General features: G+C 38.1%; 5 protein-coding genes and 1 long non-coding RNA gene across 7 annotated transcripts in view; 2 read left to right on the top strand and 4 right to left on the bottom strand.

The window, feature by feature from the left end:
* The window catches only part of LOC107689974 (DNA-binding protein RFX7-like), a 56176-nt gene extending 54850 nt beyond the window's left edge, over nucleotides 1-1326 (bottom strand). The window contains exon 1 of the mRNA XM_016488188.1: nucleotides 934-1326. Within this exon, the coding sequence (XP_016343674.1) occupies nucleotides 934-1049 (116 nt within the window). The 5' untranslated portion in view covers nucleotides 1050-1326. The remainder of the gene's footprint in view (nucleotides 1-933) is intronic.
* Nucleotides 1327-1391: 65 nt separating this feature from the next.
* tex9 (testis expressed 9) lies at nucleotides 1392-5727 on the top strand. Its single transcript, XM_016488199.1, has 13 exons — nucleotides 1392-1436; nucleotides 2030-2115; nucleotides 2375-2499; nucleotides 2664-2727; nucleotides 2876-2955; nucleotides 3039-3087; nucleotides 3182-3258; nucleotides 3870-4036; nucleotides 4133-4215; nucleotides 4306-4479; nucleotides 5101-5235; nucleotides 5389-5523; nucleotides 5641-5727. The coding sequence occupies exons 2-13, from the start codon at nucleotides 2080-2082 to the stop codon at nucleotides 5725-5727; spliced, it is 1212 nt and encodes a 403-aa protein (XP_016343685.1). The 5' UTR covers nucleotides 1392-1436; nucleotides 2030-2079.
* Nucleotides 5728-5951: 224 nt separating this feature from the next.
* On the bottom strand, nucleotides 5952-7287 carry calml4a (calmodulin-like 4a). Its single transcript, XM_016488187.1, has 5 exons — nucleotides 7239-7287; nucleotides 7113-7143; nucleotides 6800-6940; nucleotides 6286-6474; nucleotides 5952-6171 (listed from the first exon to the last, which is right to left on the bottom strand). Exons 1-5 carry the CDS (start codon nucleotides 7239-7241, stop codon nucleotides 6074-6076), a joined length of 462 nt encoding a protein of 153 aa, XP_016343673.1. The 5' UTR covers nucleotides 7242-7287; the 3' UTR covers nucleotides 5952-6073.
* A 533-nt stretch (nucleotides 7288-7820) lies between these two features.
* Nucleotides 7821-9948, bottom strand: LOC107689972 (ceroid-lipofuscinosis neuronal protein 6 homolog). Its single transcript, XM_016488186.1, has 5 exons — nucleotides 9873-9948; nucleotides 9527-9715; nucleotides 9370-9425; nucleotides 9144-9263; nucleotides 7821-8262 (listed from the first exon to the last, which is right to left on the bottom strand). Exons 2-5 carry the CDS (start codon nucleotides 9647-9649, stop codon nucleotides 7995-7997), a joined length of 567 nt encoding a protein of 188 aa, XP_016343672.1. The 5' UTR covers nucleotides 9650-9715; nucleotides 9873-9948; the 3' UTR covers nucleotides 7821-7994.
* A 1432-nt stretch (nucleotides 9949-11380) lies between these two features.
* On the bottom strand, nucleotides 11381-23079 carry LOC107689970 (uncharacterized). The gene is made up of 3 exons (XR_001634384.1): nucleotides 23066-23079; nucleotides 20425-20427; nucleotides 11381-11445 (listed from the first exon to the last, which is right to left on the bottom strand). It is a non-coding gene; the product is annotated as an uncharacterized LOC107689970 (long non-coding RNA).
* LOC107689968 (oxysterols receptor LXR-alpha-like) overlaps nucleotides 11555-23552 on the top strand; it is a 19076-nt gene continuing 7078 nt past the window's right edge. Inside the window, exons 1-9 of one of the 2 annotated variants that reach the window (XM_016488177.1) lie at nucleotides 11555-11674; nucleotides 16241-16386; nucleotides 18800-18882; nucleotides 20215-20391; nucleotides 20677-20943; nucleotides 21582-21784; nucleotides 22102-22281; nucleotides 22513-22612; nucleotides 22941-23054. In XM_016488177.1, coding sequence (XP_016343663.1) covers nucleotides 18840-18882; nucleotides 20215-20391; nucleotides 20677-20943; nucleotides 21582-21784; nucleotides 22102-22281; nucleotides 22513-22612; nucleotides 22941-23054 — 1084 coding nt within the window. In that variant the 5' untranslated portion in view covers nucleotides 11555-11674; nucleotides 16241-16386; nucleotides 18800-18839. Of the gene's footprint in view, nucleotides 11675-16240; nucleotides 16387-18799; nucleotides 18883-20214; nucleotides 20392-20676; nucleotides 20944-21581; nucleotides 21785-22101; nucleotides 22282-22512; nucleotides 22613-22940; nucleotides 23087-23552 lie in introns of both variants that reach the window. The other variant, XM_016488178.1, reaches the window with a different exon arrangement.

Genomic DNA, 23552 nt, shown 5'->3' with positions numbered 1-23552 from the left:
ACGTCCCATACTGGAAGTACGGTACAGCCGCTGATACAGATGCATGTCGTTGAGAGCATGTCTCAACATGCAAAAACAAGGGGGGTGGAGGCTGCAAAATAATCGTGTCAGCGTTTTTTTATTTTCGCTGCCAAAAGCAATGTGCACCAACAATAATCAATTCCAGGTAAACCTACTGACCCAAGACAAGGCTTGAGTGACCATGCACACAGAAGCTATACATTGTCTTCACAATATACAAATGCATGTTTAACGCATGCGCTGCTACGCTATAAACATCATGAGCCATGGTTGCATGCTTCACGACGTCTTCATCATTAATAGCACTAACTAAGCGCTTACCCGGTGAATTAAAACACGATTTGGATAACCGCAAAACAAACTAAAAGATGAAGAAGAGCAGCATAGGTCTGTGAGATGCAGTGGTGTCTTAGGAAAGCATGCCTTTGCACACTGGCCGTTTAAACGCTGTACTCGGCTGCAGCACGCGAGTTGTTTACCACCTAAAGCGCGCGCCCACTAAATCTGTTGCGAACGCGTGGTCGCGGGAAATCTTTCGCACAGACACAGACATTTCACTTTCTGTACACTTTCATAAGAAGACAAAAACAGCTCTATACACAACGACTACACTGTTCATGACAGTCAGGGCGAGTTACCCACCTCACACATGCATAATCTGGTCAGCCCAAAATGTCGGTGTCCAAAGCAAACAACTTTAATAAGTTGACTTATCGTTGTTATAATAATGAAAGAAACTGTGAAATTAGTTGAATACAGAGAGTTACTCTAATCGTGACACACTGTCAAGTGGAAACGAAGGACCATCTAGAATAGAGCTAATTAGGATGGAGAGCCTTCAATTCCATTAACCCACACATATCCAGCAGCACTCACTTAACGTTCCTGGGCAATATTTCGCACAGCGCTTACCAGATAGAGTTCTTTATTTTTAGCTGCAACGCATTCGCCTCAGCCCCTTGCATTCCTTGAACCGCGGAAGGTAAAGGTACTACTCCAGCTCCAGACTGCTGCTGGTCATCAGCCATCACGATGCGACTCTGTTGAGACGAGGATGGGGATCTAACAAGTAGGCCTTAACCTGAACCGGGAGAATGCAGCTTTCCTCCGTAAATAGTACATCACGATCACCGCATGTTGACTTCACGGACAAATCGGACTCGACTCTAATAGATCACGTTGGTAATTCATGGGTTGCAGTTGAGGTCACTAGCCCCGCGCGTGCATCAGGAGCAGGGAGACACTTGGAGCTGCTGCAGGTTCAGACAGAGTCAGACACTACCTCCTCTCGTCTCGCTCTGGCGACCACTCACCGCTGGGGAACTGATGCTGCTGGGACCGCGCATGCGCACTGCGCAGCAGCGGAAACCCACACGGAGTATAATCAGTCACTCATGTCTGAAGCATAACTGGCTGTCAGTAAGAATTGATAATATCCTTCTCATTGTTTTACAAGATTCCCACCATATTAAGTTCTTAGTGTTTTTTTTTTTTTATCAGTTACGTTTAGTGTTCATCTTGGAGGTTGTGCTGGAATGCCCTTGATATATTTTAGAGTTAATATTAAAAAATAATGAATGGTCTGAAATACACAACATACTGATTTGACCTTTGATTTACTTTAACGTAAATTAATTAAGAATTAATGAAAATAATAAAATAATATTATCCTTCATTTGCCCTTCTAACTCTAGCACTCTATTCTAATTCTATTTGAACGATTTGTTTTCTTTTTATTTATAAAAAACACTTGACCCTGATTCCTGATTCTATTTTATTATACAAAAGATCCTATAACACTTGCATTCTCTATTATTTTTCTGCTCTTTTGACTTGTTTTATTTTTATTTATATATATTAAAATATATATTTTAAAAAAATTAAATACATTAAAAAATTCGGGAATTAAAAGAATCAAGTGTGTATACGTACAATCATACATATCTATGCGTACAATCAGTATTCTATAGTCTTTGGTACAATCGCCTCACTGAACTGCATCTGACAGGAAAGTGTCCTTGTTGCTCAGCAACGGCGTCTCCCCACTAACAAACAAACATGGCAGACAGCACACCCAGACCCGCGCTACCTGCTGTAAGTCTTTTCAAGTTATACCGTATTAATTACAATTTCGCCTAACGTACTCTGTTGTGTGTTAAATCAAATAATTTTCGTGAAATCTCAATATAGAGAGTTATTTCGTTGCTCGTTCTGAATCAGACATAAAATTGAATATCCCTAACAGAGCAATAGCTGTCTTAAATGATCAAACTGCGTAAGAAACGGGAAAGTAATTTCGAGGACAGAGAAGGATTAATAACGGCTATAATACTTGTACTTTCTTTCCAATCAGTTAAAAAAGCCTCAAACGTCTTACTCAGAAAGGCCTTCAAGAGCCAGACCTCAGAGCAGGTCTTCCTCCGCTCCTTCAAAGAAACCACCACACATGGACCTCCTAGCCAAAGAAGAAGAATACAAGTATTTATGGATTTATTAATTAAATGCACATTAGTTTATCTACGCTGCTTTGTATTTAGCTTATATCTACTGACTGCATAACAGGTGCTATAAAGAATTTAGGATGGAAGATCACATGGCAGTATGTTTAATATCTAACTTCTTGCAATTCTGATGCTCCTCAGGCGTCTCAATGCAGAGCTAGAAGCAAAAACAGCAGAACTTGTTAGGGAAGCAGAGAAAGTTATGGTAAGACTAGAAAAACAACACATTAGATTCTGATAAGAAACATTTGAGAGAACACGGGCTGTGTTTTTAATCTAACTTTTATTTGTATAGATTATAGAATGTGATATGTGTGATGTTGCAACAAACCCAGATGCTAATATTTTTTCAGAGGGATCAAAATGAGGTGCTCTCCAAACCAATCTCCTCCCACATCTCCATTGATACTGACTGTGATCTTGACGTTTCTAGGTAATGGTCCTCACACTGTTTAACATAAGCATTAGCAACATATTTTGCTGTCTGCCAGCATAACACTTTGTCTGTCTTAAAAGGAAGGCAGATACAAAAAGAGAATCCACGTCTAAGCAGCCCCCTACAATGGTACAACTCAAACAAATATAATATGAATCAGTGGAAATGTGTATTAAGTACAATACCCCATTAGTTACAGAAACATTTCTGCTGTGTTATGTAGATCATGAGAAACAAGAACTACTCTGCAAAATCTTCAAAGCCAAACAAGCCAGGATCGGGAAATAGAAAGAATCCCCAGTAAGTGTATTCTCAAAACTTGTATTCAAAGAAATGTGTACATAAAATAATAATAATAATAAACTAATTTGTGACCCTGGGCCACAAAACCAGTCTTAAGTCATTGGGGTATATTTGTAGCAATAGCCAAAAAAACATTGTATGGGTCAAAATTATCGATTTTTCTTTTATGCCAAAAATCATTAGGATATTAAGTAAAGATCATGTTCCATGAAGATATTTTGTAAATTTCCTACCGTAAATATATGAAAACTTAATTTTTGATTAGTAATAAGCATTGCTAAGAACTTCATTTGGACAACTTTAAAGGCGATTTTCTCAGTATTTTGATTTTTTTGCACCCTCAGATTCCAGATATTCAAATAGTTGTATCTCGGCCAAATATTGTCCTACCCTAACAAACCATACATCAATGGAAAACTTATTAATTCAACTTTCAGATGATGTATAAATCTCAATTTCTAAAAATTGACACAAGACTGGTTTTGTGGTCTAGGGTCACATTTATGTAAGGTGTGATCAAATCTAATGAATTTTGGCCTTTATTTGTTATGTTTATATATTTGCGATGAAGATGTTTGGGTAGCATCAACAGTTTCTTCCAATTATAGAAAAGCACCACAGACTGTGGTCGATGACGTTGCTATTCCTGAAGACTTTGGGGATTTCTCACTTGCTAAAACAATCAGCATAATTGAGGGCAAAGTTAGTGATGATCTCACTGAGGAACACTTGCAGGATGACATCATGCCCAGTGCTGGAGATGAGATGGGTGCAGGTGGGTTAAAAAGGACAAATACATTGAAAAATTGAATCTGCTGCGCTGGTATACTATTTGCATTATTGCTTATACATTTATTTTGTATAATTACAGAAGCTCAAATCAGATTTTTGAAGGCTAAACTTCGAGTAATGCAGGAAGAATTGAACAGACTCGCATATGAATGCAACAAGAAGGTAAGAAGTTTGAGATGTGTTCAAGGTTAGTTAATCTATTCAGTCAGTTCAAGTCACTCTTGCTCAAAATGTCTTTTGCGTGTCTTGAAGGATGATGAAAACAGTACTTTAAGCAGTAAACTGAAGGACTTGGAAGAGGAAAAGGCAAGATTGCAGAGGACTACAAATGTCCAACAGACTCAAGTTGAGAAGCAAAGAGCTTTAGCTGAAGAATCAAGTCGGAAATGTGAAGGTCTGCAACAGCAAGTGGCAGCACTGCAAAAGGTACTTAAACTGTTGGCAAAATGTTATTCAAAGTTTGTCTCACAATCCACTGAAAAAAGTGACCTTATGACAGGACAAGTGTTACTGATCTGAACAAAAAATGTTCCTTTGATCATAAACCTCTACTCATTTCCTACAGGAAATGCATAGTGTATATTTATACCATAATTCCTGTTAATTAGAGCTGTGCCAGGATCCAGAGCCGTGGAATTCTTGGCATGGGCCCTTTAACCTGATTAGTCCTCTGTGTGTAAAGTGAGACTACGCTACAGCTGCTCAGAGACCAGAGCACACTGCACTTGGGCTTCTGGGACAGATATCTTTGGAACTCTCCCTTCCCCTTATGATAGGGACATGGAAACTGAATAAGGATAGAGAACAACAGTAGTATCAGATAAAAAAATCATATCAGAATGGGATATTTGTGGAAAAAAAATATTCACGGTCATCTCACTTTAGACTTATTAAAAGTATCTCATGTTTGGGTAGTTTTAGGTTAAAAGCATTTATTGCTGCTTTAAAGATTCAACTTTTTGAACAAACAGCAAAATATTGAATTGGAACATCTGCATCTGAAAACACAATCTGCATAATATGTTTTTTCCTGTCTATACACTCTAGGAGTTGGAAAGCATGAAGAGGACCCACAAGCAGGCAGCCAGTACCCACAGTGCAACAGAGGTGCGGTTGAATAGAGCTCTGGAGGAGGTTGAGAGGACTAAAACACAACTCAACAAACTCAAACAGAGCAGTAAGGTAAAGTCATCTCAAATAAACCAGCATGAAATAAACCAAGCGAAGTTTTTTTGTGCAATAAAACTTTTTGCACACTCCAGAATTGTTTCAGATTTAGATTTAACTTTTTTTGTTCATTTCACGTTTCTCTTCTGTTTTTGTATCCGACCTAAGGATTTAACCAGTCAGGAGCAACAAAAGATTGAAACATTACAAGCCGAGAACAGAAAACTGGAACGACAAAAGGCTGAGCTCATTGTGGGTTTTAAAAAGCAACTTAAGCTAATAGATATTTTAAAGCGACAGAAGGTAAGAAATCAGTTTCTTCACAATTACTTGAATCTGTCATTTCCAATTACAGTAATATGATGCCTCACTAATTGCACTTTTGAAAAACATTTTATGTTTATGGCTTTATTTTAAAAGATGCATTTTGAAGCGGCCAAGCTGTTGTCCTTCACTGAAGCGGAGTTCATGAAAGCTCTGGATTGGGGAAAGGATGGAGTCTCATAGGTTTCAGTTTTGTATTTTGTAAATAGAGTAAAAAAAGATGAATGTGTACAACAAACAGCTTACATTTCATTCATTGTTTAACTATCTTCAAACTTCATTAAATAACATTCTGAATATCATGACAGACTAAGTGTTTATCAACACTGCCACATTTATTCAGATTACTTCATGATTGCCATCTAGTGGTGAACACTTGAATCAAGCTGTATATCAAAATATGTGGTCTTTATTGTAATTTAATCAGCTGTTATTTTATATAAAATGTATACACAGAACAAAAATATCTCATTCTTGCTAGTAAAATAATTGCAATATTCAGGGTAAGGGGCCAACCGGCTCTTCTTTACTAGTAGTCAACTGTAGGAAGTGTGACCATTCTGGTGAACTCCTCATAGTAAACAAGTCCATCACGTCCAACATTAGCCTCTTTAAAAAGCTCATCCACTGAAAAATAATTCACAGTTAAATAACACTTAAACAACTTTTTTTTTTTTTTTACATTTAATTTGATTAGCTTTGATGAAAACAATGTAAACTGAGAAGATAAATGATTTATGCCTTCTTTATCAGTGAGCTTTTCTCCCAAGCCTGTGAGTTTGGCCCGTAGCTCAGAGGCCAGAATGCAGCCCTTCTTGTGTTTATCCGTCATGCGCATAGCCTCCAGAATTTCAGTCTTAGGATCTTCCTGCTGCATCTGTCTGTGCATCATGGTTAGAAATGTAGAAAAATCCAACTCCCCTGTCTTATCTGTGGTGAGGATACAGTAAAAGATTTATGAACTCCTAACATTAAAGAAAGCAAAGAATTCAAGATTTACTACTGAGCATTTTTCTTCAGATTATGACTGATACCAGTGCCTCAACACGCTCTTACACTGTCCATAAAAATCAAATCAAATACCATTACTATATGAAGTTTTTTTTTTCCCCCATCAGGTTTTCATCAGCATAATGAGACCACTAGTCCAATTGTATATCGCTGTTAGCCACAGGTGACACAAGGAAGCTATGGAGCATCAGACAAGGAAGACACATTCACATTAAATGTAATGTGTTAATCAAGAGATTGTTACCTATTTTGTGGATTTGCAGATGTCGGTCCACTTCATTATATGTGGGACTTGTACCCAGACAGCGCATGACTGTAATAAGGTCTTTGGCTTCAATCTTCCCCTTTCGCTTCTTGTCATAAAGCGAGAAACATTCTTTGAACTCTGCATGAGAACAAGGAAACTACAGTATAAGCCAATGCCACAAATTTTCTGTCATTTATTTTTTTTAAAAGAACAATTATTTTGTTTTACTATATTCATGGATCGTAAAGCACACACACACACACACACACACACACACACACACACATTACTTCTGTGTATCACGGCTTACCATCAATCTGAGTTTGTGATAAGAATTTTGCCTGAAAAGAGTTTAAAAAAAACAGCTTAGTTGAAAAAATGTACCGTGAATCAATGAAAAATACAATTTAGAATAGAAAAAGAAAATCAAACTCACCATGTCTACACGCGTTTCGGCTGGTCAGGGAAAGAGTCACTCCCTCTGGATTACCTGTAGGAACTAAAGTCCACTGCAGTGTTGATGGAATTGATAGCCTCGTTGTCATAGGAACATTGATATAGGATTCCAACTGTCACATTATACTGTCTGCTACAGTAGGTGCAGCTCATGACCACACTCAGTGACTCATAACATATATAGGGAGTACAAACTTTATTCGGATAAAACAAGGACATAAAAGCAACATTTTTACTGTAAGCCACAATAAATAAATGACTTTATTATTCAGTACACCAAAATTACAAACATGTCATTGAATAGTTTGCCTTGTGAAGATTCAAACCTAGGCTAGATCCAACTCCTTAAAGGGATAGTTCACCCAAAAATGAAAACTGTCTCATACTCAACAAATTTACTCATACTCAAGTTGCTCCAAACCTGATGTTTTCTTCTGTTGAACACAAAAGAAGGCATTTTGAGAATGTTGGTAACCAGTATGGCTACTGTCAACTGTTTGGTTACCAACATTCCTCAAAACATCTTCTTTTGTGGTCAACAAGAAACTCATACAGGTTTGGAATACCTTGAGGGTTTTGAAATGACAGAATTTTCATTTTTGGATGAACAATCCATTTAAGTAACACTGGAACTTAAGTAAATCTTCTCAGTTTCACTCAAAGTGCCATTAAACTTGGTCAAAGCATTATACTGCAGAAATGTCAATGAAGTTTAGTTCAGATTTGCTGTTAGTATTTAACTGCCTTTGATGTGTAAGGTATAGAAGGACCAAGGCTCTGGGACATAGATGATACCGGGATACTTTTTGCGCAAAACGTTATCATTCCACAGATATGCGACCCATACCAGAACTAATCCCAGAGTAATGATGAAGTTATAGAAAAGGAAACGGCCATTGCTGTCTAACACAAAGCCCATCCACCTCTGGCACATCACAGTGGCAACCATGGCAAAAAAGGTGAAGACATACAGGACAAAGATCTGCCCCTCAGTAATCAGATACCTGCAGAAAATAAAACACATTCATGTTTCATTAAATATCCTGTTTCACTTGAAATTACTTAAAGGGGTCATATGACGTTGCTAAAAAGAACATTATTTTGTGTATTTGGTGTAATGAAATGTGTTTATGCGGTTTAAGGTTCAAAAAACACATTATTTTCCACATACTGTACATTATTGTTTCTCCTCTATGCCCCGCCTTTCTGAAACGCATCGATTTTTACAAAGCTCATCGGTCTGAAAAGCGAGGTGTGCTCTGATTGGCCAGCTATCCAGTGCGTTGTGATTGGCCAAATACCTCAAGCGTGTGACGGAAATGTTACGCCCCTCACCATACTGTTGATGCCGTGTCCGGCCGGAGCGACGAGACAAAAACATTAAAACCCATTATAAACGAGGCATTTGTTGCATCCCGTGGGGACATAATTACGGATTATAATGACTTATACCGTCTTTTTACGTGTTGCGTTGCATCGCGCCGCGTAAACATAAAACTATGTCTGCATTTGTGATCGGAGAAATGACAAACAAGTGCTACTCTACACTGCTCAAAACTCGCGTTTGAATCGTCAGTGGCAAATTCTTTAAATATAAAAAAAAAAAAAACTTACTTAGAGTCTGTGAGTCAGAACAGCTGGCATTGTAGTCTACTCGCCCAGGATCAGGAAACAGTCCTCCTTTAGGTAGGCGTGATTGACTCTTAACTTTTATAAAAAATATCTCTTTGGATTTGAGACTTTAGTCTTTGCAACTTTACAGATCTTCTTTATGCACCAAGAGCTGGTAACACGCCAAAGAGAAAGGAAAAATTTAAATCGCATCATATGACCCCTTTAACAGAAGTAAAATGGTTGTTTCAATTTGAATTAATAATTCACTTACCAATAGTACACAGCACTGGGGCCAAGTAGCAGCCAGCCTGAGTAAGGCATCTTCTCATCTTTAACTTGTGTAAAGCAGCCAGTGAAATATAAGAAGAGGATAAGAAAGAAAGGGACATACCTATAATGTTAACAGAGTGGGGTGTTTTACACACATAAATTGTAATGTAAACTTGTAACTTATAGCACAATTACAGATGAAATATGAGTATGGAAAGTATACTTACCACATGGAATGCCCCAAGTGCTCATCATAGTAATACAGAAGCTCAAAGGAATCAATCTGGAAACCACATAAAGGATATGTTACCATTATCATGAAAAAAAAAAAACTTTTCCAAAAGAGCAAATAATTTGGTTGATCTGTACATTTATCTACTGTACCAGTGAGGCAGGCTTCAGATCTTTGATAATGGGGTTTTCTCTGACAGAAAGGTGAAGCTGGTATCCACTGAGGATGAGACGATGGTTAATAGAGTCTCCTACCAGGTGTATGCTAGCTCCCATGACAAAGGTGATGATGCAGAGGTAAACTGCTGAGCGAGGAAGGGCTGTGGGACTCCGCTCAATCAGCTACAAAATGTTAAAGACAGTCATGTTTAGTTTAAAACAACACTTTCCTAATGGAGCATGCTGCACAACTTCTTGTCCAGGCCCTTGTCATTTCTAGGCTAGACTACTGCAATGCTCTTCTGGCTGGACTTCCGTCATGTGCAATGAAACCTATTACAAATGATTCAGAACGCAGAAGTTAGACTGGTCTTCAACAAGCCCAAAGGGGCCAAGTCACACCTCTCTTTAGATCCAGAAGACCAGATCTTCAACAGATCACTGGAGCTGTGCGAAGTCCCTTCACGAATCATTGGTACAACCCTCCCTTCTCTCCAAGAACTGTACTTATCCAGAGTGAGCAAAAGGGCTGGCAGAATCACTCTGGACCCCTCACATCCAGCACACTCCCTCTTTGAACTGTTGCCATCTGGTCGACGCTACAGAGCACTGAGCACCAGAACGACCAGACACAGGAACAGTTTCTTCCCTCAGGCCATCCATCTCATGAACACTTAACAATAACTGTGGAACACACACTATTTATTCACTCATACACTTATTTATCTAACACTCATACTCAGTCTACACCTCAAATTTGCACATAATATACAGTACCTGTACATACAAAAACTGTATACATATATAGATATATACACATACATACCTTCTCCTTCCCCCCTATATATCTCCATCAAATTCTTTCACTTATCCCAGTATTTTTCAAATAATTCATTAGGAGACTATGTATTTCCCTAGACATTGTTTTTCCTAGCAGATTTCCCACTGTCATGTTTTGTTTTCCAACTTGTGTTTCTAACGCCCTTCTTTCCTCATACCTTTTACAATCTAATAAAATATGTTTTACTGTCTCTTGTGTGTTGCAGTGGTTGCAAAGACCAGTGGGGTGTTTTCCTATTCTCTGTAATGTAAAGTTCAAACCAGCATGACCTATTCTAAGACGTGTAATTATCTTTCCTTCCTTTGGATTCCTGCTCTGCCTAATACTATTGAAGCCTACTTGTTTTTGTATGTTATACAGGTGTCGTCCAGTATCAGTTATGTCCCAGTATTATTGCCATATTTTGCTTGTATGTCCCTTAATGATGGTTTTGATTTCTGTTCTACATAACGGTGTTTGTATATCAACTGTTTCATGCTTTATTGCTCCTCTTGCCAGAATATCTACAATCTCATTTCCTTCCACCCCTATATGAGCAGGAACCCAAAGGAAGGAAACATCCCTTTATCACTTTAATGGAAAAGGTGCAGTCAAAGTGGAAGAGAGGGGGTAGGCCTAAGCAGAAATGCCTCAGGGGGTACTCCACTCTAAAAAGACTGGGAACCACTGATGTAGAATATTCTGTCCTGTGCAACAAGTGATTTATTTTATATTTTCAGGTAACGTTACAGCGGTTAGTTTGAAATAAAAGTTTGTTTAACAGTGGAAATTGAGTCTCACATTATTTAAACATTATTCAAAACATTAATGGTGAACATTTCCGACTTTATAAAATGATTCTCTCAAGTCTTTCCCCTATTAAACAATAAAGAAAGTAAGACATCTTTTTCTTATACATAGTTTAGTAGCCTACTATTCTTTTTGGCAGAATTGATCATTAATCAACTTAATTATTTCCTGGATTTTGTAACACCATAGTTCCTAAATGTATGTACATGCAGTAAATGGGATTCAAATCGAAAACATTTCCCCCCATTTTGTGTCCCCCCACTTCTCAAACCAAAGTTACTCCCTTGGTTATTAGACATATTTATAGCGATTATCCCGTCAAATATATCATTCAAATGCATCACTAAGGCACTTTTATTTTGAAGGCAGAAGACAATGACAGTCCTGTGATTGTATGTAGCCATCTTAGAGCGCTCTCTCTCCACGGCCTACCTAGGCGTTTCTCTCTTCACATCGCCAGTGTAAAGCTCACCGTGCTGGGTTAAAGATCTTGTCATCTTCAGCAAAGCGAGGTATCACTAGAAAATTAGCGTTATTTTCATTTGATCACGTGATGTCACGAGAGCGTTGTTTACGCAGTACTGGGGTCTGTGTAATAAGGTGTATATGTTAGCTCATGTAACTTAGCTGTCATGATGGGAGACATGTCTGTCAGTGCTAGGTGCTTAATATAACACTTGCAAACACCCTGGCTCAAACGACATCTGTCGAACTCACTTAACGTAAAGTTGTCCGATTTAATCTCTCAGTGTTTAAATGGTAGTTGCAGGGGTTGTTTTTTGTTTATTTTGTTACAACAGTGTTGTTTTAAGGAACCCAGGCTAACAGGGTGTTTTGGCTAACTGATCACCACTAACACTACTTTTCAGTACAGTTTTATGAGTCGTAATCTGCCTGGTTGATCATGTCCTATTTTATTAGAGGCTAATTCTAGAGTTACAGTATTTGGGGTGAAGTGCAGGCTAATTTACTCGGGAGTCCTTCACAGAAATGCGTGTGATAGAGTAGTCACAGAGTTATAGTGAGCTGTTCATACAACCGTTCCGGTCCTCTAATTTGACAGATCGAGTGACCTAACAAATCTACTGATAGTTATTAGGATGACAGCAGTGTCACTGTTTTTAGTAGATCTGTTTTCACTCGAGAATTGAAACGTAGTTGCGTGACTCCTGCCTCCAGCGACGAGCAGAAGAGCGTCGGTGTTTCCAGCAGCTCTCTGAGCAGGGAGCGGGAAATGATATTAAGAATAATAATTGAACCATTTAAAGAAAGACTAATCCTCTCCAAACACAGATTAAGTAACCATGATTTGGAAACACAGAGAGGAAGACATAGACACACATGGACAGAGCAAGAGCAGAGGATCTGTAGACACTGTGATCTACAGCAAATAGAGGAGGAGAAACACTTTCTGCTGATTTGTCCTAAATATCACAACGTGAGGGAAACATTTCTCCCCAAATTTGAAATGATACTGAGAATATTACCCTTCATACTTGGAGATGACAACACAGCTGCACTAGCTGCAAAACTTGTGTTAGCCATTCACAATGTTAGGTGTTAAACACAGTTAAATCTAAACTGACTCACTTTTTCTTTTCATCTATTTAGATAGATTTTATTTATTATCTATGGTTTTTTTTTTGTATTGTTTCTTTCTATTTATTATTTATATATATGTGTTAATGCTTTGGCAACATTGTGTTACACTGTCATGCTAATAAAGCTTAATTAAATTGAATTGAAATGGAAAACATGGAGTGGCGATGAGATTGCTGAACGCTTTGAGAGGAATTCCAGTCGCTTCGCTTCATATGTTATTCCAGGCTGGGTTTCAGCCTGTGCGTTGGTTGGTGACACTAATTACGTTGATGCATGATTTTTAGAAATAATGTAAAAACAGTGTATGAAGTATGCCAGAACTATGACGTATGCCAGACTTATCCAATCATTTAGTCTGTTTAAATCCATCCTTGCAAGCTTGTGTTCAACTGCCTCCATTGGTCTCTGCAGGACAGTAATGGGAGTTACCAGACCGGTGGGTGGGGCCATAATGGAGGGGCGTTTGGAGGGGGTGTTTGGTGTTACCTGATTTGCTCACTGCAGAGCCAAATGACATCCAGCTCTCCCTCTCTGGACGTAATGGGTTGAGCTTGACGTAGTAGGGTAAGTTTAGGGTTAGGATTAGGGTGGGGTAGGATGTGGTTGGGCCAAGGGGTAGCTGGATTTCGAACTTAACTCATTGGCTCTGTAGTGAGCAGCTTCTCAGTTTGCTCACATCACAGTGATGGTTGTGTTTAGGGGAGGGGTGAAGGGGCATCATTTTCATTGCATGATTCATTAACACCCACCTGTTTGAAAACACCCAGAAATTTAGAAAGGCCCACTTTTGTTCTGCAGACACCACATATTTCCATTTTTTAGTGCAATGTTTGCATCTCAAAATCCAGCCAGCAACCTTTGGATAGAGCCAATTCTCCACCCTTCATTTTTTTTTTCCGATAATCCTTTACATTTAGATGTACATCACAATGCAGAGGAAAAGATCTGCCATTATCTCAATTTTATCAGCACGTCTACGATTACACACAACCTAATATACTGTACCCTATACCTTTAAAGGGGTCATATGATGCGATTTCAATTTTGTGTTCATATCGATATCGGAATTATATCGTATCGACCGAAATTAAGAAATATACCGTGATATAAATTTTGGCCATATCGTCCAGCCCTATGTACAGTATGTGGAAAATAATGTGTTTTTTGAACCTTAAACCACATAAACATTTCATTACACCAAATACACAAAATAATGTTATTTTTAGCAGCATCATATGGCCCCTTTAACATGTCACGCTGTAAAAGGCACATTAGCAGCAATGAGTGCTTAAATGTGAGTCATTTTCAACTAGGGCTATGCGATTAATTGCATGCGATTGTCATGCGCATCTCGTCAGTAAAGTCGGTTCTGTGATTAGTAGTAGGCCTAAATCTCCATCACCTGCTTTCAGATGGAGCGGCATTTACTACACAGAGCCGTAGTTCACTGACAATTAGGCAATATCGCGCTCATTATCACAGATAGAATCGCCTGCGATAATGAACACGATATTGCCTAATTGTCAGTGAACTACGGCTCTGTGTAGTAAATGCCGCTCCATCTGAAAGCAGGTGATGGAGATTTACTACTAATCACAGAACCGGCTTTACTGACGAGATGTGCATGACAATCGCATGCGATTAATTGCACAGCCCTGTTTTCAACTATGAGACATTATTTATTCAAGACCTCTTTGTGAGGAATAGTTATTTTAATGCAGGAGTTGGTGTGTGCAGTCATTGCCGTCTGAATGTTTGTGAAAGAGCAGTTTTTAGCTCTGTTATTTGTGTCTGACAAGTTGTTTATTTACAGTCGTGGAGAAAGTCATGCCTTAAAAGACGATACCACAAGTGCGACACCCTGTTCATATATTCATATATAATTTACCTCTCACTCACCATTTTATACTGTTCATGAAATGGTGGGTGAATTTTGTGGCCATTTTCTGTAAAAGACCTCTTTTTAGTTTGGTGATAGACATAGTCTGTTTCAGGGTGGAAACCAGCCCATGCATCTGCTCTATATGTCGCTGTGCTTTTTTGTACCTATCAACAGCAAAAGTAGTTCCATGTTGAGGGTGTAAGCCAACAGTACTTTAGACTAAATCGTATGTTGTCGCCTTGCATTATGAATCTGCGTTCTATGTATAGTAAGGATTTCTTCCTCTTAATTCTCATGACAAATTTAGAGGAAGCTTGTACAGAATTGGAAAACACCACTTCCTAAAACAAGCTGAGTCTTAACTTTAACCTATTTCTGGGTTTGAATCTTTCAGGCAGCACTTTGCGATAAACACATTGCAAATGAACACAAGCGAATTAACTAGGCTGTTTCTTCTGAAATTAAGTATATTCTTGTTTTAATTGTTCATTGTCACTTTCCGGCTATCATATCTGCCAGCAGATGTGCTGACTCTTGATCTGGCAGATGTAGAGCATACTGGTTTACAGGACAAAGGTAACAGCCCACTGATAAGTGCAGAACATTGGACACTGAAAGAAGCCTTCCATTGGTTTACTTCAGGTCACGTTCAATGCGATTTTAATGAGTGTTTAATTCAAATATGATCTATACAATTCATTGAACCCTTGAACAAAGGGGAATTCAGACAATGACAGGATTCTTTCTCCTTTTTACAACTGAACCATTGTCATTTCTTACAGCTGATATAATGTGTGCTGATTGTCATGCTATTTATGAACAAAATCGGTTTCTTTAGAATCCTGCAAAGTATATTTTACTTTACAGCTTGTATATTAGAAATGGCTGTTTCTTATTGTTTATTATCTGGGGCTGCTAAGAGTTTCTGACTTGTTGTGGTTTTATAGTTGCTATTTCAATTTTATTTGTTTTATTTCCTAAGTTTTGTACTGCTGGTGACATAACCTGGACTTTGAGCAGTTTCTGGCATGGTTGTAACCGTGGGATGACGCATGTCGGGGTCGTCTCCTGGTTGACATTATTCTGACTGTTAAAGCACAAACTTTTTATGATGTCTAGTGTGGTACTCCCATTACTGCTTATTTTTAATTCAGTAAATGCATTAATAATATCCAGGTTTTACAGGATGTCATCATTTGAGTGGTGCCTATTTTTTTATTGTACAAAGTGTTTCCACGGAGATGTTTTTTGTGCATCTTTTCAATGACTCCATATCTTTCTAAATTCCAAGATGTGTAAAAGATGTGCTTTGGGAGACACACTTACGAGAGCTCAGTCCTCTGTAGGGATTTCACAGCCATTTGAACGACTGCTAGTAACCTCTCATGTGCCTTCTTTTTTTCTCCCTCCTTTTTTCTCCTCTCCCTCTCTTACTCACTCACCCACCTTCTCTTCTGTCATTCTTTCCAGTTGCTTGTTTTCTCACTTGCTTTCTTGTTTTTATAAAGTCCTTTGGAACACCTCAGCGTTGGAGCTGTACAACCTCCAAACAGAAGTCAGATTCTTGTTTTTTCTCTCTTTGTTTTGCTGTCAGTCAGAAAGCTGCAACACAGAAGAGTCTATTATAGGAGAGAAGTTTTCCTCCGATGGCATCCAGACTATTGGAGAGGATAAACATGATGTGCTGCTAGTGACGCAGAGAACAACATGGGCAGACACTAACAAATCGTCACGCTAGGGGTAAGTGGAGCTCTCACTCACAATAACTGACAGGCTACGTCCACACGAATCCAGAGCTTTCCCTATCCGATCTTTTTTTTTTCCCTCGTCTCAAGAAATATCTGCGTCCACACGAAACCACAAAACCGACACAAAACGATGTAGTATACATGCCAGACCAGCATGTGGCGCTGTAATTCTGCCACAGAGATACACTAAAAATGGAGAAGAAGACTTGGACTATGCGCATAAACCTTGCGCGCGGTATACAAACGAACATGGAACAATACATTTATTAATCTGTGTTAATGTTAGTTAATAAAAAGACAATCGTTCAGTGTTTGTTCATGTTTTTGTTGCTGTTACGTGACGTATCGGTGTCTGACTAGGGGCGTGACATGGGCTGATGACGTCATCGTTTCAGAAAATATACGGATTCGCTGTCCACATGAAAACGCAAGTGCCGCGTTTTCAGATTTATCCACTCTGGGACCCGGTTTAAAAAAATATCGGTTTCACTCTCCCAAAACACCGGATTCCGTGTGGACGAAACGCCTATACGATACAAAAGTTATGCGTATACAGCTAAACGCTTCTCTGTGTGGACGGGGCCTTATTCTGCTGCTTCAACTCACTCTATATCAGGGGTGTCCAATCCTGTTCCTGGAGGGCCAACGTCCTGCCGAGTTTAGCTCCAACACACTTGCCTGGAAGTTTCTACTAGTTAGTCTGAAGACCTTGATTAGCTGGTTCAGGTGTGTTTAATTAGGGTTGGAGTTAAACTCTGCAGGACAGTGGCCCTTCAGGAACAGATCTGGGCACCTGTTCTGTAAATAGCAATGCATTTTAGGTGTTTTTATTGTATGCAGAAAGGATTTAACTTTTTTGTTCAGTTTAATCCACGTTCTATGTCCATAGTTAGATGCTTATCTTTCAGATGTTAGGGTGTGTAAACCTGCTGTGTAACAGCCTAATTCATATTTTGTAACTGATCTTTTTGATATATCAGCATTAAGATATGCAGATATTGAAATTCTGGCATGCAACAATTAAGCTGATAATATTTTTTTATGTTATGACCAATAATATAAATCTATATAACTTTTACTACTCTTTAAAGAAAGAAAATAATTAGAAACTAACTAAATAGTTAAAAACTAAACTAAATAGTTATGCTTTAACTGAAGTTAGGTATTCTGTTTGAATTAGAAAATAAGTACAGTTATTTTAATGAATAGTTGGGTATTTAATCAAAATTTGTTTGTGTTTGGTCTGAAAAAAGTTTACTGTGCATTTTAAAGTAAGTAGTGAATACTAGTGAATTTCTTCATATCTTCATCAATATAATTTTTTTAGGAGGAGCTGGAATACATTTGGCCTGTCAGTTAAGGACATTGATATTAAAAGAAGTTACCCTTAGAAGTCTTTTTTTGTTGTTGTTGTTTTTTGGTTTTCTTAAGTAGTATTTTATTTTTGTGAGTCATGTTTTTTTTGCTTATAGCTGATAAGGTCAAATTGTAGAATTGAAACAGCATATTTTGCTGTATTTTTAAGGCGTGGTCACATTTACCCTTGCATGGCAAAATTTCCCAGGCAAAGAAGGCAGGACCTGTGGTTGTGGACTGCCCACACAGAGGTCACTGGCAGACAAAGTAACTTGCTGTTTGGTCAGAGCTGTGATTTTACATGTCAAAAACTTGAACTAATGTGAAATTCACTTAGTGGAATTTAACAACCATTGGAAGTCTATTAGGAAAATGACATTACATTACCAAATTATTTTGCCCATTGACTTTTGTCACACCACGGTTAGTGTGATTGAACCTTTTTCCAAAATACCGTCCCCAAATCAGATATCCCTCTCTGTTTTTAAAACGTTCTTAAAACTCTCAAAGCAACACCCATGAATGACCAGTCTTGACCAATTTTTTTTTGCACTTTCAATTCCTATTCTCAAGTAGGTAGTTCGTACAGCATGCTTAGTTGGCAAAAACATACATTCACTTTGATGAATATTTCTCAATTGTGTATATATATTTTTTTGCTGTGCACAGTTTAGCTTAAGAAAAATTCCCATGATGTGAAAGGGTGACTGTGTAGTTTTTGTGAGCTTTGCATACAGAAGTGTGACTACTTAAGGAACTGTACTGGCAGTCATCAGTGAAGATCAGCATTGCGTGCATTCAGGCAGTGAGAGTGGCAGAACACTGCTGCCAATATTACGTGTGCTGACTTTGTATGTGTCAGGTGTGTCATTGCATTCTGAACACGCTGTGCTGCTTGCTGTTCTACTTTGTAGATGGTTTTGATTCAATATTGAAATTTATATATTTAAAGATGGTATCAGTTTGAGGCGGTTTTGGTGACTTAACATTATAAACGGAATCAGGCAGTCTTTTAAGACTTCAGCTTTGGCTTTTATTGTTCTCTGCAGGTGCAGTCTTGGTTCGTTATGACAAGTGGCTGTGTGGAAGATGTCCACCCTTTCTACGACTGATATCACTGATGTTGGTCATGGTAAGACTCTCGTTTTTCTTGTACTAGAATGTGAAATGTTCACATACAGAGACTGGATAAAAATCAGAAGTTGCCAGAACACATTTGATCACTTTAGTCACACGTATAAATATATGAATGTCATTGCATTTGATAATAAAATATCAAACCAAGTGGCTTTTTATTCCTAAGAAAAATAACACAAGCTTTACTTTACAACATATTTAAAGGGGTCATATGATGCTAAAGATCATTATTTTGTGTATTTGGTGTAACAGAATATGTTGACTTTATAAAGAATATCTCTTTGGATTTGCAACTTTACAGATCTTCTTTATGCACCAAGAGCTTGTAACTCTCCAAAGAGAAAGGAAAACTTGAAATCGCATCATATGACCCCTTTAATGAAAGGTTTTGTGAACTTGAGGAACTGATTTCATATACCAACTAGAATCACCTTGACACCAGTTATTTAAAAGTAATTGCAGTCGGAAAAGTGTTATTAGTTATTGAGAGGTAATGTTTCAATTTATTGCCTAAATAACAAAATATCAAAACTGATAGAAATTATTAGATAGAATATTAGTGTTGCTTAAAGGGATAGTTTGGTCAGTTCTATCATTTTCTCACCCTCAGGTTGTTCCAAACCTGTATGACTTTGTTTATTCTGTGAAACTAAAATAAGTATTTATTTATTATTTTGAATACAAAGGAACCCAATGGTAACCAAAACAATTTGGTTACCAATATTCTTCAGAAAAGATGTACAGATTTAGAATGACATAAGGGTGAGAGAATGACAAAATTTTCATTTTGGTGTCCAAACTGGGAGTTTACAGTTGGATTTATATAGTTAAATTAAAGTATAAATTTAGCATGATTAATAAAGCTACCATTTGTGTAAAGGTATGTTTTATATAAAGATGTGGTTAAAAACATATAAACCATTTTTAGGGTGTTTTGATGTTTGTAAAAAAAAAAAAATTACAAATTCATAAATAAAAATGTGGGTCATGTGTTATATTTATGCATGTTGTTGTTTGTGTGATTTGTAATAATCATCCATTAGAACCAGAGATGTAGCAAAACGTCTATTCAAGGTTTTCAAGATATTTGGTACCTTGTGTCAATGACTAGTCCTAAGGATTCTCTGTTTAAAATAATAATAATAATAAACATGCAAAGCACAACATGGGACATGACCCATGGCACGTGTATGCAACACTATATTTAAAAGTATCTACAAAAAAATCTAGTGGTCCTTTCTAAATTACTAGTTGGTTGTTTTGAATGCCTTGTTAGTAATCTGACCCAGCTGTAATAGAACTGTATGTTGTTGGTATGTGTGTACAGGGAACTCTCTGTGCTGTGCCAGCGAAGAGGGCCCTTCAGCAGCGACAGCAGAAGTGAAACAGGAGACTCTCAGTCAGACGGCCTCATTTGGGACCTCACACAATGAGCTGAACGACACGCTGCTCATGGAGCCCAGCGACATCAAGATGTACCCCACAGAGGACACACCTGCACGAGGTGAGACTGATTGACTGGAGGATACTTCTGAACTTGCTTATAATGCAAAAGGATTCAGATAATGCAGAATTGAACTTTACCTATTACATAACGTGTGACACGTGACTTTTACTCATGTATGAACATGCGTGTCAGTTTGACTGTGAATATGTGTGGATGAACTGGCCTAACTGGTTAAGTGAACACAAATGCACTCATTCATAAGGTTGTCGGGTATTAACTCATGATTTATTTGTATATGAAGCTTTGGATTTGGAAGTGTTTCTGTCCTGTGTGTTTGTGCAGAGGGTCAGCCAGTCAAGAGAAAGAAAGGCCCTGCTCCCAAGATGTTGGGGAATGAGGTGTGTAGCGTATGTGGAGACAAAGCATCTGGCTTTCATTACAATGTGCTGAGCTGTGAGGGCTGTAAAGGTTTCTTCAGACGCAGCGTCATCAAAGGAGCGCAATACACCTGCAAAAATTCGGGCCGCTGCGAGATGGACATGTACATGCGCCGCAAGTGTCAGCAGTGCCGTCTGCGCAAGTGCAGGGAGGCCGGCATGCTGGAGCAATGTGAGTGACACTACTTGAACATCAACACTAGGCTGTTTTTGAAAGAAGTTTCTTATGCTCACCAAGGCTGCTTTTATTTGATCGGAAATACAATGGACAGTAATATTGTAAAATATTACAAAATAAAATAACTGCTTTCTATTTAAAACATTTTAAAATGTAGTTTATTCCTGTGATGGCAAAGCTGAATTTTCAGCAGCCTTTACGCCAGTCTTCAGTGTCACATGATCTCTTCTTATATGCTGATTTGGTGCTCAGAAAACATTTCTAATTATCGTCAATGTTGAAAACAGTTGTGCTGCTAAATATTTTCGTAGAAACCATTATACTTTTTTTCAGGATTCTTTCATGAATGAAAAGTTCAAAACAACAGCATTTATTTGAAATAGCACATTTTGTGACTTTATGCATCCTTACTGAATCAACATATTAATTTTATGAAAAACTTTGGGACAGCAGTGTAATTTTTTTTTTCACCTATGTCTGGCGTTCTTCATTAAACATGAACGTCACAAGCAGTCCATACAGCTGCCATCCAATCTTTTATCTTATCTGTTCTGATATGTTCATATGACATTGTAATCATGTAGTGCTTGTTTAGCTTATCAAACTATTAGCAGCTTTATTGTCTCTTATAGGTGTGCTGTCAGAAGAGCAGATCCGACTAAAAAAGATGAAAAAACAGGAAGAAGAGACTGCACGTACCTCTGCAGTGGCAGCACCCAGCCCTGTTCCTGAGATGCCCCCTCTGGCTCCTGAACAGCAGGAGATGATCGAAAAACTGGTGGCCATGCAGAAACAGTGCAACAAACGCTCTTTTCTCGACCGGCCCAAAGTCACTGTAAGTGCATTTAAGTGAGCCGCCTTACAAATTTGATTTAAAGCAGACAAAAACAGTAATTTGTTGATTTGTCTGACTGAAATCATACTAGTCTGGTTTTTGTGAAGTCGGACTAAAAGGCCTATTACTATTGTAGCTCTGCTTTGTAAAGCATTTAATACGTTTATTCAACTACAGTTGCCCTTTGTGTTGTGCGTTTGCTCAGAAAGACCTGTATTTAATCCTTCAATTACCCAGTTATGCATTGTGCCATGAATCTTTCTGAATCTGTGATGCATTGATTCTAAAAGTTTACATCAGGATCTGTTGTTTTTCAGCCTTGGCCACTGAGTCAGGACCCACTTAACCGAGAGGTTCGACAGCAACGGTTTGCTCATTTCACTGAGCTGGCCATCATGTCTGTGCAGGAGATTGTAGACTTTGCTAAACAGCTGCCTGGCTTCCTGGAGCTCACCCGAGAGGACCAGATCGCCCTGCTGAAGACCTCAACTATAGAGGTTAGATTTGACTGACCCTTAACACACATTGGTTTCGGTCATTTTCTGTTGCTGTTTTTGTGTGCGCAGATGGAGCACTGTTGTTTGGCAGACTTGTTTCTGCTGTTATTTTGTAACACGAAGTACTTTAGAAAAAATGCCACCTGGTGACAAATGTTGTTTCTCATAAAAACTAAGCAGAGCCTGTACTGCTTGTTTAACATACCTGCTAAACTGTACTTTCTCCTGTAGATCATGCTGCTAGAGACTTCCAGACGTTATAACCCAGCGATAGAGAGCATCACCTTTCTTAAAGACTTCAGTTATAATAAGGAAGATTTTGCCAAAGCAGGTACTGGATGAAATTTTTATATGGGTTCTTGTTTTAAACATTCCTAATGCTTACAATAAAGAAGAATATGATTTGTCATAGCTAGGGCTTACAGGTATGTCTAATTTGCATCGTTATTCTTATTTTTAATAACAAAGATAAATAAAATCAGGAAAATAGCTATATTGTGAAATGTATTCTTATCGTTAATAAAAAATATATATATATATTGGTAATATAGTCCTCCACCTAGTTCAAGCCTTATGAATATTATGTGTGGTTTTATTTGAGACCTGTTTTTGTTGTTCATGCCCTAAAATGATCTCTGTCCTCTCTGGCTCGTCTGCAGGGCTGCAGTTGGAGTTCATCAACCCCATCTTTGAGTTTTCAAAAGGCATGAATGACCTCCACCTGGATGAGGCAGAGTACGCTTTGCTCATCGCTATCAACATTTTCTCAGCAGGTCAGTTTGACACAAGCACCAATATTATATTGGTTGTAGGGCTGTGCGATTTGGGGGAAAATATCAAATTGCGTTTTTTTTTGACAGATATTGCGATTGCGATTTGATTTGCGATTTTAAATTTGCAAAGTCAAGCTTTAGCTCAATATTGTCAATAATGTGGAGCACAGGATGGGTATCGTTACCCTGCTGAAAAAAACAATAGAAACCATCACAGAAATTCTTATAGTTTCCATTAAACCATTACAAAATTCCTTTTTGTTTTGGGCATTATTCCAATAGGAATTACTGTTGTTCTATTGGTTGCCATCTGCCAGATTACATCCCACCAATAGAATCCATCAAATAGACACCATTATAGTTTACATTAAAACTAATACAATTCCCATTATAACCCTGAAATCCATTCAATGTTTTATTGTGTTTTTGGAGGGGTTCTATTGTTTTTTTTTTTTCAGCAGGCAAGATTATAATGGTATAACTACTTTTACAGAATTA

The sequence above is a fragment of the Sinocyclocheilus anshuiensis genome, unplaced genomic scaffold (genome assembly GCF_001515605.1).
Source record: "Sinocyclocheilus anshuiensis isolate Anshui unplaced genomic scaffold, SAMN03320099.WGS_v1.1 scaffold1845, whole genome shotgun sequence".
Taxonomy (NCBI): Eukaryota; Metazoa; Chordata; class Actinopteri; order Cypriniformes; family Cyprinidae; genus Sinocyclocheilus; species Sinocyclocheilus anshuiensis.
Note: the sequence above shows the minus strand (reverse complement) of the source record. Positions and strands in the feature narration are given on the sequence as shown.